Source organism: Pimephales promelas, chromosome 3, assembly GCF_988280905.1.
Source record: "Pimephales promelas chromosome 3, fPimPro1.hap1.1, whole genome shotgun sequence".
Lineage (NCBI taxonomy): Eukaryota > Metazoa > Chordata > Actinopteri > Cypriniformes > Leuciscidae > Pimephales > Pimephales promelas.
In genome coordinates, this window is record NC_142771.1 from 1,265,972 (window position 1) to 1,280,601 (window position 14,630).

Sequence of the window (14,630 nt, forward strand, 5' to 3'; positions counted from 1 at the left end):
AGACTTAGATGTGGATTTGTTTTTTTTTGTTTTGTTTTTTGTTTTGTTTTTTTTATTACAAATTTATAAAAAAAAAACAAATTCAAATAAATAATAGGTTTAATACTTAAAAAAATCATAGGTCTAATACTTATCATGTTAGTAAATGTATATTTTTTAATGATACAGCATTTTGTAAACATTGCTGAAAACTAAATACTATATTCATTATGAATCATTTTTTAAACAATTGGACATACATTTTTTCACTGACTCATTTAAGTCAATTTATATTATTATTATTTATTATTAAAATCTTAACACCTTTTTCAGAGGGGTCGGGGTGGGGTAATCTTGCCTTGAAATATATAGTAGCAGGCTTATAATTGTCCAGTACACAGAATATGGCCCACAATCGCTACACTGATCTGGGCCACATACCTCCCATCCACAATCGGCCCAGAAGTTGTCTGCCGTCATGCACGCAGTGCCATCATTGCCACACTTGGCCCACAGTTGGCTGACATGATGCATGCCATTGCCGGCAACACGCCAGCAGTGCCATGATGAGGCCACATTTGGGCCAAGTCTGTTTGCTATGTGGGTAGTATCTGCATTTCATATTTTCCTAACGTCTTGTAGGCTACCGTTAAACTTGGTATCACGTGGATGAATAATCATATGCAAATGATATGCAGATGAGGATATGCATAGTAACAGGCGTTGTAATCTCCATGTATGGTTATTTCGGGGAGGAGACGCACGTGCGCATAATCTCCCGCTGACTGGGATTTATAAAGTGAATTCTGCGCAGGTTCTGGCGTAAATCTGAAAACTTTTGTGCGTACGCAAATTCTGCCTTATGTGCGTACGCACACTTTAAGGATGAAATCTACACAAAGTTTTATACATGAGGCCCCAGGTGTGCTCCTACAGTATCACATTCAAATCCAGACTCAAAACACTTCTATTTAGCTGTGCATTTACTGAATCAGCACTGTGCCACTGTTCGTCCGACTGTTTTTACTGTACTGCTTTAATCGCTTTAATAGACCATTTCACAAGATGTAAACGACACTGGTCCAGAAGCACTTCCTGTTTCAGTTTTTAACACTACATAAAAGCTGGGATAAAATACAACCAACAGAACATTTAAAACTGAATCAAAAAGTTAAACAAACATCTTTAAGATGTTTTCATTACATGTGAAATAAAGAAAACAGTTACAAACTGAAACAGGAAGTGCTTCTGGACCAGTGTTGTACTTTACATCTTGTGAAATGGTCTGTCAAGTAACGGCAGCAGAAAGCGAACGCGCCTTGCCTAAATGTGTTAAATATGTAATTTGTTTCATTCTCCATTCTCAAATATTTTTATAGAAATTTCACAAATATATCAAATGTTTTTTTTTTAAATAAATAATAGGTTAGTAAAATACTAAATTAAATCAGTGAAAAAAAAAAATAGCCTAACTAAACTTTAGACAAGATCAAGATCAACCGTTGGATTTTTAGTCTATTGTTCTCTTTCATAGGTTCACTCAACGCTGCGGATAGCGCAGTGGGATATTCTCTGAATATGCCGATTGTCTGAAGCCCAATAGAATCACGCCAATCCATTGGCTGATGGCGCTCGCGCAATCTGGCCCCGCCCCGACGCAATTACGTCGCATAATCATATACGCGCGTGCGCCATCTTCCCCTCAGATTTCTCTGCCTTCACGAAGCGATCACATCGCCCTTCGTCTCGGTTTTTCTAAGCCTACTTCGGATTATTCGGATTCTTGCACTTCAGCGACTGCACAAGTGGAACTCTGTTCTCCTTCCAGTGAAGCTGCAATGGATTATCGACGTTGCTCTCCGCCATGTGCTCGCTTCATCGCAAGCGACGACCCTCACAGTAAGTGCATCAGGTGTTTGGGTTTCTCACATGCGCGCGAGGCCGTTTTGGGTTTTTCTAAATGTAAATTTTGCGATAATTTACTTCTAAAAACTCTCCGCTCTCGGCTTGCGGTTTTTGAGAAGGATTCTAAATTCGTTTCCCCCCGTCGCGCTCCCGAGGCTTCTCGAGGATCCGCGGCCTGGGGTTCGGATGTTGAGCTCGAGGATGTGGAGTTTGAGCAGACGGGCCCCGCTCTTTCTCTCCCTCCATCTCCCGAGCTCGCTCACTCGCCGGTCGAGTTTGCTCATGATTATTTGTGTCCCAGCCCGGGAGCACGCGATTCTGTTTCTTTCGGGCTGGAGGACGTCATCTTTACCGCGGCTTCCGACTCCGAGGATTTCGGGCCTGCTCTCGTCGATGACGTTATCCCGCCTAGCGGCCAGGAAACGCGGCCTACCGCGGCCTACTCTGAGCTCGTGGATGTGCTTTCGCGCGCCACGGAGAAACTCTCGATCGACTGGCCTGACGAGCCTCGCGAATCGCAGTCTTCCAAACTCGACGAGAGGTTTTTCAGTGGCCCTAATTCTAGGCCCCAACGGAGAAAATTGCCATTTTTCAATGATCTGCATCGGGAGATTTCCAGATCCTGGAAGCAGCCTTTTTCTTCGCGTCTCACTAATGCATCAGCTGCTGATTTCACCAACCTCGTGGGTTCTGTGGAACAGGGCTACTCTGCCATTCCGGCTATCGAGGATACTTTGGCCAGCCATCTTGCTCCATCGTCGGCGCCATCTTGGAGGGCACGTCCTCTCCTTCCATCGAAGGCATGTAGAACCTCTTCCTCTCTCATCGGGAAATCCTACATAGCGGCTGGTCAGGCAGGCATGACCCTTCACACCATGGCCATCCTTCAGGCCTACCAGGCCGATATCCTTAAAGAGATGGATGAGGGTAGTGGTGTCACTCCTGAGGCTGTGAAGGAGCTGCGTAAGGCCACGGATTTGGCCTTGAGGGCCACCAAACATACCGCACGTGCGGTGGGCCGCTCTATGGCTGGCGCGGTTGCTGCGGAACGCCACTTATGGCTCAACCTCACTGAAATTCGCGATAGAGATAAGGTTTTCCTCCTCGACGCCCCTATCTCTCAGTCAGGTCTGTTTGGGGAGGCGGTAAATACGGTGGTTGAGAAATTCCGCTCTTCCAAGTCTCAATCTGCCGCTTTTAAGCAGTTCATGCCCAGGAGAGTTAGGGAATCCCCCGCTCCCTCCCCTGCCCGAAGACCTAGAGAACGCTTTTCTCAGGGAGCGGAGTCCTCTTTCAGGAGGAGTGACCCAGCGCGTCCCCCACCTCCCACGGTTTGGGGAGCCAGCGGTCGCCCGTTCCCTCGTCAGCGACCTCATAAACGTGTGCAGCTGAAGCGATCCGACAAGCCGCCCGCTCCAGCTGCCTCGTCCCGCTCCTGACCCGTTGGTCGGGAAAAGGAGAGCTCCTCCACAGGCACGAGGTTGGGACAGACCGCGCAAGCGTTTCTGTCCACCTCCAACCAGCTCTCCTTTTCTTACCCTGTCTCCTTCGCCACCCTGGGTGTTTCGAAGAGCAGGCCATATTTCACCGCTTCTACGCAGCCCGGTGCGAGAGGAAGGAGACACCCTGGGTTTTCTCTCCTCTCCCCCGACACTCTCTTTGACTGCCGGTCACGTCCTCAGAAACGTTCTTCCTTTTTCTCTGGAGCAGGCAGGCCCGGTCACCCAGACCTCAGCGTTAGCACCTCTCATCGCGTGTCAGGACGCCAAGGGCTCTCCTGCACGGCCAACCTTGCAACTCCACGGCCTTCAGCACGACACCCTCACTCAGGTATGTCATTTGCATTGCAACACCCCTCTTCCTCTTTCACATTTCTTTCCAGAATGGGAGCGGTTACAAGGGGTATCGCCGTGGATTCTTCGCACAGTTCGGTTCGGCTACACTCTCCAGTTTTGCCGCAACCCCCCTCGGTTCAACGGGATTTTTCCTACTGTAGTCAACAGCGCCACTCAGGCTTCTGTGCTACAGCGGGAAATTTCTTCCCTCCTTCTCAAAGGAGCTATAGAGGAGGTTCCTGCGGAGGAAACCGAACAAGGCTTCTACAGCCGTTATTTCCTGGTTCCGAAGAAAGGCGGCGGCTTGCGTCCCATTCTAGACCTCCGCAGACTAAATTTCGCCCTCTTCAGAGGGAAATTCAAGATGTTGACGTTGAAAGCCATCATCTCTCAGATTCGACCAGGAGATTGGTTCGTGACAATAGACCTCAAGGATGCCTATTTTCACATCCAGGTCGTGCGGCGTCACAGAAAGTTCCTCAGGTTCGCCTTTGGAGGGAGGGCATTCCAGTACAAGGTCCTTCCCTTTGGCCTTGCCCTGGCACCGAGAACGTTCACGAAATGCGTGGATGCAGCACTGGCCCCCTTGCGGCTCCAGGGCATCCGCATTCTCAATTATCTGGACGACTGGCTCATTCTAGCCCAGTCCAGGGAGTTGGTTACCCACCACAGGGACACTGTTCTCCGCCATATTCAGTCTCTCGGCCTGAGGTTGAACGTGGAGAAGAGTGTTCTTACTCCAGCTCAGCACACAGTCTTCCTGGGTGTGCACATGGATTCCGTTCGTATGCAGGCCCGTTTGGCTCCTGCACGGATTTGCAGTTTGATGACATGTTTGGCCCGTTTTTCGCTTGGCCATCATGTTTCTGTGGGCACTTGCCGCAGGCTTCTGGGCTTAATGGCCGCAGCCTCCCCTGTGCTACCCCTGGGTCTGCTCCACATGAGACCCTTCCTGTGGTGGATGAAGCTCTCAGGCATCCGGCCCACTGGGTCAGCCTTTCGCCTGTTGAGGGTGTCGGGCAGTTGCTCTCGCGCCCTGTCGATTTGGCGGGACCATCTCTTTCTTCAGAAAGGGGTCAGCATGGGTACGGTATTCCGTCGCCAGATGCTTACGACGGATGCCTCTCTAACCGGTTGGGGAGCAGTTTTCGAGGGCAGGCCAGCATGCGGGGTCTGGACGGGCGAGACCCTCGCTTGGCACATAAACTGCTTAGAACTGAGAGCCGTCTTCCTGGCTTTGCGTCATTTCCTCCCTTTTCTAAAGGGTCACCATGTCATTGTCAGGACGGACAACATGGCGGTAGTTTCCCATGTAAACCGGCAAGGAGGTTCTCGATCTCGCACCCTGGACAGGCATGCGCGTCGTCTTCTATTATGGTCTCAGAGCAGGTTTCTTTCTCTGAGAGCGGTCCATGTCCCAGGGGTTCTGAACCTCGCAGCGGATTTTCTATCGAGGCAGAAACTCCAGTCGGGGGATTGGATGTTGAACCGTCAGACAGTTTCCCTGATCTGGGAGGTGTTCGGAAAAGCGGAGGTGGACCTCTTTGCCTCGCAGGAGTCATCCCAATGCCCGCTCTGGTTCTCCCTGAATCCTCCAGCTCCGTTGGGGATAGATGCATTCGCCCACCCTTGGCCAATGCAGAAACTCTACGCCTTCCCGCCCATCAAACTGATCCAGGCGGTCCTGGCCAGAGTGAGGGAGAGCGGAGTCCGCCTCCTTCTAGTAGCCCCATTCTGGCCGTCTCAGCCATGGTTTTCGGAGTTAATTCCTCTGCTGGAATCGCCTCCCTGGAAGATTCCAATCAGAGAGGATCTGCTTTCCCAACTTCAGGGCAGGATTTGGCATCCTCGCCCGGACATGTGGAAGCTGTACGTTTGGCCGATCAAGGGTCGTCGACTTTAGGCTTGGATCTCCCGACTGACGTTCAGGAGACCATCGCTAGTGCTAGAGCTCTTTCTACAAGGAGACTGTATTCTTCCAAATGGAAGGTTTTCGCGTCTTGGTGCTTGGCACGTGATAGGAACCCAGTTAACTGCCCTGTCGCTTCAGTGTTGGAGTTCCTGCAAGAGAGATTTTCCTCCGGGGCGGCGGCTACCACCCTCAGGGTCTATGTTGCAGCCATTGCGGCACATAGAGAGTCAGACGAGATTCCTTTGGGCAAATTGAGGTTAGTTTCGGCCTTCATGCGTGGGGTTAGGCGCCTGAATCCAGTTCGCTCCCCTAGAGTTCCCTCTTGGGATCTTTCTGTCGTCTTGGAGGGTTTAAAGGAGGCCCCCTTTGAACCCTTAGAGTCAGCTCCAGATCGGATTCTGACTCTTAAGGTGTCACTTTTGTTGGCTTTGTCTTCTTTAAAGCGGGTAGGGGACTTGCAGGCTCTTTCGGTTAGTGAGTCATGCTTAGACTTTGCTCCCGGGTTAGTCAAAGTTTCCTTGAGACCTAGGCCAGGCTATGTTCCTAAGGTTCTCTCCACAGCGTTCCGCTCTCAGGTTGTTAGCCTTAACGCTTTCCACCCTCCGCCTTTTTCCTCTGAGGAGGATAGGAAGCTTAATCTGCTCTGCCCGGTTCGGTCTTTGAAGTTTTATGTAGACCGCTCCAGCTGTTGGAGGAAATCTAACCAGCTTCTGGTTTGTTTTGGTGCTGGCCGCCGTGGGCTTGCTGCATCGAAACAGAGGATTTCTTATTGGGTCACAGAGGCGATATCGATTGCCTACCAGGCGCGTGGTTTGCCTTCGCCTCTTGGCATTAGAGCGCATTCCACCAGGAGTGTGGCATCCTCTCAAGCTCTTTTCAGGGGAGCTCTATTAGAGGACATTTGTGTTGCGGCCGGATGGTCCTCTCCGCACACTTTTGTACGTTTCTACAATTTGGATCTTGACATGACCCCGGGTTCCCAGATTCTTTCTGTTTGAACCGTTTGTAGTCTTTATCTTTTGATACCAGTCATTGCAGCGCTCTTTGCTTGGCGAGTTTGGTATCCCGTTCCCACTGCGCTATCCGCAGCGTTGAGTGAACCTATGAAAGAGAACGTCTCTGGTTACTTACGTAACCTATGTTCTCTGAATAGGGAACGAGACGCTGCGTTAGCGGCCAAGCTCCTCGCGCTGCTGACAGTCTTCTTTTCGGCAGAGAAATCTGAGGGGAAGATGGCGCACGCGCGTATATGATTATGCGACGTAATTGCGTCGGGGCGGGGCCAGATTGCGCGAGCGCCATCAGCCAATGGATTGGCGTGATTCTATTGGGCTTCAGACAATCGGCATATTCAGAGAATATCCCACTGCGCTATCTGCAGCGTCTCGTTCCCTATTCAGAGAACATAGGTTACGTAAGTAACCAGAGACGTTTTCAAACTCAAACCATCTAGTAATTGATATTCAGAGATTTTATTATGTCAATAAAGTTCATTCTTACTGTGATATGTATTATTTACCAAGCCACTGAATTAGTTTTTGTCTGTCTCATCCATGAAGATGCAACAACTGCGAATGCTATTTGACACAGCTAAACAGGTTGAACAGGTAGAGCTGCATGAGCACAAGTGTAAAACTCCGTTATTAATATAGGCTACCTGCACTGTAAAAAACAATAAGTAAAATTTACTTAATTTTTTCAAGGCAAGTTTTTGCACTGATATTTTTTGAGTAAATTTCACACATATAATTAAGTACACTTTACTTACCTAAGTTCAGTGAAAATAACATAGGAAATTAAGTAATTTTTATTTAGCTAATTAAGAATTAAGTAATATCTATTCTATTTAATTGAACTTTTCTTAATTCAACATTTTTCTCATACAATATAACATTGAATTAGACCACACTGTTTAAGTAATCATTACTTGCAGTGTGTCTCATTATGTTTTCACTTTTGATATGACATGTGTGAATGCAGAGCTCAATACTTGGTAGACAATACACAATGACGGTAACAATTGATAGATCGTTTTTGTGTTTGAATGTGTCATTTTAATGAACTCCAAATGTCACAAAATGGCAAATTATTAATCTAACAACAAAAGTAATGGTAAAATAGTGTAAATACAGCTGAAAAATGAACCTCATATAATTATTCATGGCCCAGTGCATGATGGGAACACCAGTATCAGAAAAGTTGAGTCATTTTACTTAATTTTATAATGTTGATATGTATGCTTTCATTTCTACACGATTTAATTGAGTTCTACTACTTATTTTTTTAAAATTCTTGCCTGAACTAACCTTTTTCGTGTAAATGAAATAGTTTTTTCTGTAGTATTTACTTCACCACAAAATCATTTTTATCAGGTGGTGAATAATAAAATAAATATCGAAGTCACTTAGTATTTCCCTGTCTCAATTAAACGAAATATTCAGTTGTGCGATGAACCCGTTGATCAAGTCAATTGCACAGGTATGGGTGGACTGCTTGTGGGCGGGTCAACACAACACACACCTATACCTTCGACAGACACATTTACCTTCAACACTCATGCCTTTCCGTCATTTTAAAGCAGACCTAACGGACACAGGACAACTTAACATGAACAGGTAGGTCATACAAAACTATTTTCATAAGAACGAATGAATGAATGAACGAATGAATGAAAGGCAGCTATTTATTTCAAAAAATTAAAAGAAGAACGAAAGACATAAATAATATACAAACGAGTACAAGAATAAGAAGACGAAAAAGAAAGATAAATAGGCTATATAGCCTACTAAATAAACTAAACCAAATTGAAAAATAATGCTCAAAAGAAATGGATAGGTATCCTGCACATATTGACACGAACAGACGGTGGATCTGCGTTTATTTCACCGGATTATGAGTCACCTTTATAGGCTATCGAGTACTATATAGAGATCGCAATGATCACTCTTGTTCTTTATATATTCGTCGGCGTCCAATAAAACTCATAAAGAGAATGAATATAAAGCCAATACAAGTGTATTTAGTTTGGTAGGCTGATAGTTAGTATACTGGTTTGATCCAGTCTGAGCTCATCACTGTTTTCGGCGCGAAATGTCTCCGACAATAAACTGCTGTGCATTTCCCCTCAAAATACCGCCATATTCCTGAAGTTTTCTCCTCATTTACCCGAGCATCAGTGGGGCAGAATACTTTCAAAGAGTTTTGGGTGTTTGTGTGTGAAGCTCCAACACGATCTCATGAAAGTGTGTATTCATATCAATAATTTTAATTGGTTTTCTATTATCGGGCATATGCTATGCACTGTAAACCTGTGGGGTGTGGAGTGCAAAATGACCAGTGTTCAAGGGGGATTGTGGCAATGACGTAAAGTAAAGGAAAATAAATCTTGTCATAATAAACTCGCATTTATGTTATACATTCAGAATTGCGAGAAAAAAGGTCAGAATTCTGACTTTATAGTAGGCTACACAATTGCGACTTTATTTCACTTAATTCTGTCTTTATAACATGCGATTAAGGCTTTATTTCACGCAATTCTGTCTTTATAACATGCGATTGAGGCTTTATTTCACCTAATTCTGTCTTTATAACATGCGATTAAGGCTTTATTTTACCTAATTCTGTCTTTATAACATGCGATTGAGGCTTTATTTCACCTAATTCTGTCTTTATAACATGCGATTAAGGCTTTATTTTACCTAATTCTGTCTTTATAACATGCGATTGAGGCTTTATTTTACCTAATTCTGTCTTTATAACATGCGATTGAGGCTTAATTTCACCTAATTCTGTCTTTATAACATGCGATTAAGGCTTTATTTTACCTAATTCTGTCTTTATAACATGCGATTAAGGCTTTATTTTACCTAATTCTGTCTTTATAACATGCGATTAAGGCTTAATTTCACCTAATTCTGTCTCTATAACATGCGATTGAGGCTTAATTTCACCTAATTCTGTCTTTATAACATGCGATTGAGGCTTTATTTTACCTAATTCTGTCTTTATAACATGCGATTAAGGCTTTATTTTACCTAATTCTGTCTCTATAACATGCGATTGAGGCTTAATTTCACCTAATTCTGTCTTTATAACATGCGATTGAGGCTTTATTTTACCTAATTCTGTCTTTATAACATGCGATTAAGGCTTTATTTTACCTAATTCTGTCTTTATAACATGCGACTGAGGCTTTATTTCACCTAATTCTGTCTTTATAACATGCGATTAAGGCTTTATTTCACTTAATTCTGTCTTTATAACATGCGATTGAGGCTTTATTTTACCTAATTCTGTCTTTATAACATGCGATTAAGGCTTTATTTTACCTAATTCTGTCTCTATAACATGCGATTGAGGCTTAATTTCACCTAATTCTGTCTCTATAACATGCGATTGAGGCTTTATTTCACTTAATTCTGTCTTTATAACATGCGATTGAGGCTTTATTTTACCTAATTCTGTCTTTATAACATGCGATTGAGGCTTTATTTTACCTAATTCTGTCTTTATAACATGCGATTAAGGCTTTATTTCACTTAATTCTGTCTTTATAACATGCGATTGAGGCTTTATTTCACCTAATTCTGTCTTTATAACATGCGATTGAGGCTTTATTTTACCTAATTCTGTCTCTACAACATGCGATTGAGGCTTTATTTCACCTAATTCTGTCTTTATAACATGCGATTGAGGCTTTATTTTACTTAATTCTGTCTTTATAACATGCGATTAAGGCTTTATTTTACCTAATTCTGTCTTTATAACATGCGATTGAGGCTTTATTTCACCTAATTCTGTCTTTATAACATGCGATTGAGGCTTTATTTTACCTAATTCTGTCTTTATAACATGCGATTGAGGCTTTATTTTACCTAATTCTGTCTCTATAACATGCGATTGAGGCTTTATTTCACCTAATTCTTTATAACATGCGATTGAGGCTTTATTTCACCTAATTCTGTCTTTATAACATGCGATTAAGGCTTTATTTCACTTAATTCTGTCTTTATAACATGCGATTAAGGCTTTATTTCACTTAATTCTGTCTTTATAACATGCGATTAAGGCTTTATTTTACCTAATTCTGTCTTTATAACATGCGATTGAGGCTTATTTCACTTAATTCTGTCTTTATAACATGCGATTGAGGCTTTATTTTACCTAATTCTGTCTTTATAACATGCGATTGAGGCTTTATTTCACCTAATTCTGTCTTTATAACATGCGATTGAGGCTTTATTTCACCTAATTCTGTCTTTATAACATGCGATTAAGGCTTTATTTCACCTAATTCTGTCTTTATAACATGCGATTAAGGCTTTATTTCACCTAATTCTGTCTTTATAACATGCGATTAAGGCTTTATTTTACCTAATTCTGTCTCTATAACATGCGATTGAGGCTTTATTTCACCTAATTCTGTCTTTATAACATGCGATTAAGGCTTTATTTCACCTAATTCTGTCTTTATAACATGCGATTGTGGCTTTATTTCACTTAATTCTGTCTTTATAACATGCGATTGAGACTTTATTTCACCTAATTCTGTCTTTATAACATGCGATTGAGACTTTATTTCACCTAATTCTGTCTTTATAACATGCGATTGAGGCTTTATTTTACCTAATTCTGTCTTTATAACATGCGATTGTGGCTTTATTTCACGCAATTCTGACTTTATTTCTCACAATTCTAAGAAATAAAGTCAGTATGCGAAAAGTCTCTGAAAATAAGAGCTTCGTGACCATATTTAAATGTATTGGAAGATCAACGATTATTCACCAACTCTCTACACTAACTAGGCCTATGAATTCTTAATGTGCATGTGCCATCAGCGTTTATCACAGGATCGCGTTTAAAGTCTGTTTAGAGAGAACGGTGTCATCCCCTAATTTAATAACATATTATTTCGGCAGAATCAAAACTAACTTTAGCTGTAAAATAACATTATTCATGAACCGCTATAAAGCAAAAACAATCTGTTACATTAAATTATATGCGTATCTATGTAAAGCTGCTTTGAAACAATCTAAATTGTTAAAAGCGATATATAAATCAAGATGACTTGACTTGACTAGTGCGCATGCGCGCGTTACAGGGTCCAACACGTGTTGGACCATCCAGCTACGTCATCGTGCTACAGGCTGCAGCGAGGGGTGTCTTCACCATGGGGCCCTCTGCTAGTCGGTGTAACGTTAGTCTTTGCCCCGCGAAGTATTTTTCACTGCGTGAGTGCATGAGAAAATGATGTAGGTGACTCGTGAGAGCCGCCTGGCTCGTGGCCCGTCACATAGAAGGCGGGTCTTTGCGAACGTCTCTATTAATGATAATGATTCCATGATAATGCATGGAATATAAGGCAAAGTGCAACTAAATAACAGGGATAATTTGTGGGGGACGTTGCGTCGTAAGGCTTTGGTAATCAGATGGCTTGCAGTATCTGCTCCTCAGCCAATCACGGGCCCCCTCCTTGCTTGGGCCCCGGGGCTTAAGCCCCGCCTAGCCCTATGGTTAATGCGGCCGTGCCTGCTACCAAGTCATTTTAAAATTAAAACCGTTAAAAAAAAGTAGATGAATGCATATAAGAATGTGTCACTTGTTGAGCCAAGTAATCTTAAATAAAACACAAAGAAAAGACATATTTTTCAAGTTTGTATTGACGAACAAAGAAAACAGTTTGCCAGTCAAGTAAAAATGTTTCAGCACCACAAACAGCGATATCTCATTGACAGCGACGGTGCTCGTAGCACGTAGACAGCGACGTTGCCATAGCAGAAATGCAACGTGCCACAGACGTTACCACAACGTAAATGTGTTTGCTGGGAGTACTTTGCCTGGGCCCCTTTCCTGTCAGTAGCTGCGTTTCCATTATTCAAATTGAAATTGCGAAATGAAAATACGCTCAATGGAGCATGTTTTACGCTCGCATGAGGAGGTTTTTCAGGCATTTCGGGAAAGGATTTTTTCGCAAAACTGCAATGGAAACGGATTTTGCGCATTTACAGTCACCTGACTTAGAAGACTTGAGTGTGTTTTAGGTCCGTGTCCGCAAATAATAATAATACTTATCATCATTAGCCTATTATAACATTTATTAGGCTACATGTAGAAGACGCTTTTATCCAAAAAAAGAACAAAGCAATTCGTCACATCTCATTCATAGGTTGGACAATAATAATAATAGGGCTAAGATTATCACAAATAAACACTCGATTTTGACGAATATCCAAGAGTGTGTGCTGAGTTTGGAGCACTGGATGGCAGACAGACGCGGCTGCGCCGTGAACTTTCATTTTCCCATCAACAGTGGAAACAACTTAAAATACTCTATCATTTCTGGTTATACAGAAAATAATAATACATTATTCGCAACTACCTTTATTTACGTAATGTCACAATAACAAGAAAACGTTGTGCTTTTGTAAAATAAAACAATCAGGCGCGCTTTATGATCTTCGTGAACTGGAGCGCAAGAACTGAAACAATATCCTTTATAGACTAAAGCTTTAAATGTCCACTTTAAAAAGAACAAATTCGAATCGTAAGCTAATACCTTCTGATTATATCCGTATGAAAGGTGCAGTTCTCTCTGAAGGTGCATCCGGAGATTATGTTTTTAGCTCGTTATTTTTTCAGACGCATTTATAATAACTCACCTATACAGCACTGGAAAATATCATAAAATATCCAGGTTCTAATTTGGCCTTAGAAAACCATTAAAATCTACATTTTTTCCCATATTATTTTTTGAATATTTTAAATGTCTTAAAGAGGGTAAAAAGTCATAAACAAATATCTGAAAATTCGTTAGCGCAGCATTGGTGTGGTCAAACTAAAATGTTGGTGTCCAACTTTGTGTTTTAAAAATACAACCGTTCATTTTTCGTTTTGCAACGACCGTTTGGACATAATGCTAGATAGAGTTATTCATTAAAAAAAGAAACAATAATTACAGAAATAGCCTCTCTAAATCTCAAAGAAAAGCCAAGACATCGAAGCAGAAATAAGGGAGAATAAACACCAGGAACTCTGTGTCCTTAATGCTTGGATAACACACCAAGACTCCTTCCATTAATAATAATAATGTGCGGTGCATGGCTGTGAAATAAACCTACCAACCCAGATAGCAAACTGACATTGAATAAACGTGGAAACGACGTCTCTCATGACATTGAAACAACGTTGATTTTGCTCATCGAATTAACGTTGAACCAACGTCAGACGCGGCATTCTTCAAAGCTAAATGAAAATTTAAAATTGGTTTGCTTTCATAACGTTGAAACAACGCGTTGATTTCAAGTTGATTTTCCGTTAGTTTTGAAAGAATGACGCGTCTGACGTTGGTTCAACGTTAATTCGATGAGCAAAACAATGTCAGATCAACGTTGTTTCGATGTCATATTTCCACGTTGATTCATGTCAGTTTGCTATCTGGGAAAGTCCGTTGCCTTTTGTTTTTGGAATGACTTATCGCGAGAGGGGAAAAAAACATTTGCATAATGGTTAATAGAAACACCGTCATTTCGCAATAGTTTTTTATCGACATTTGGAAAATATCGCAAAAGTTTTGCGCAAATCTGTAATGAAAACGCGCCTGTGAGGCAAGATCGGCGGCGTTTGAGGGGCCCCTAATTGGCACGGGGCCCTGGGGCGGCCGCACCCATGCACCCACGCTATCTCCGCTACATATACTCACGTTACGAAACATTTTTTTTAAAATAATCCAGTCGTCCCAGTTGCTTAGTTGGCCGGTGCTGGTTAGCGCGAATCATTGGTATCTGTATTAGCATGCCATTAAAACAGTTTTAACCACTCCACAGTTCACCAAAAGCACATCAATTATAACGCCAGACTATAGCTAGCCTAGCAGCGGCCAACTAAGCAACTGGGACGACTGAATTATTTAAAAAAAAATGTCTTTACTGATAAATAACACTAAGGCTTTGAAATGAGGCCCGATGTCCAAAATCCCGAACCACCCCTTTAACATAGAAGCC

General features: G+C 42.7%; 1 protein-coding gene across 1 annotated transcript; it reads left to right on the forward strand.

Annotated features, from left to right (window-relative positions):
* Positions 1–1,817: 1,817 nt before the first annotated feature.
* LOC148981824 (uncharacterized) lies at positions 1,818–5,758 on the forward strand. Its single transcript, XM_089127405.1, has 3 exons — positions 1,818–3,012; positions 3,101–3,215; positions 3,279–5,758. The coding sequence occupies exons 1-3, from the start codon at positions 1,818–1,820 to the stop codon at positions 5,620–5,622; spliced, it is 3,654 nt and encodes a 1,217-aa protein (XP_088983531.1). The 3' UTR covers positions 5,623–5,758.
* Positions 5,759–14,630: the final 8,872 nt, after the last annotated feature.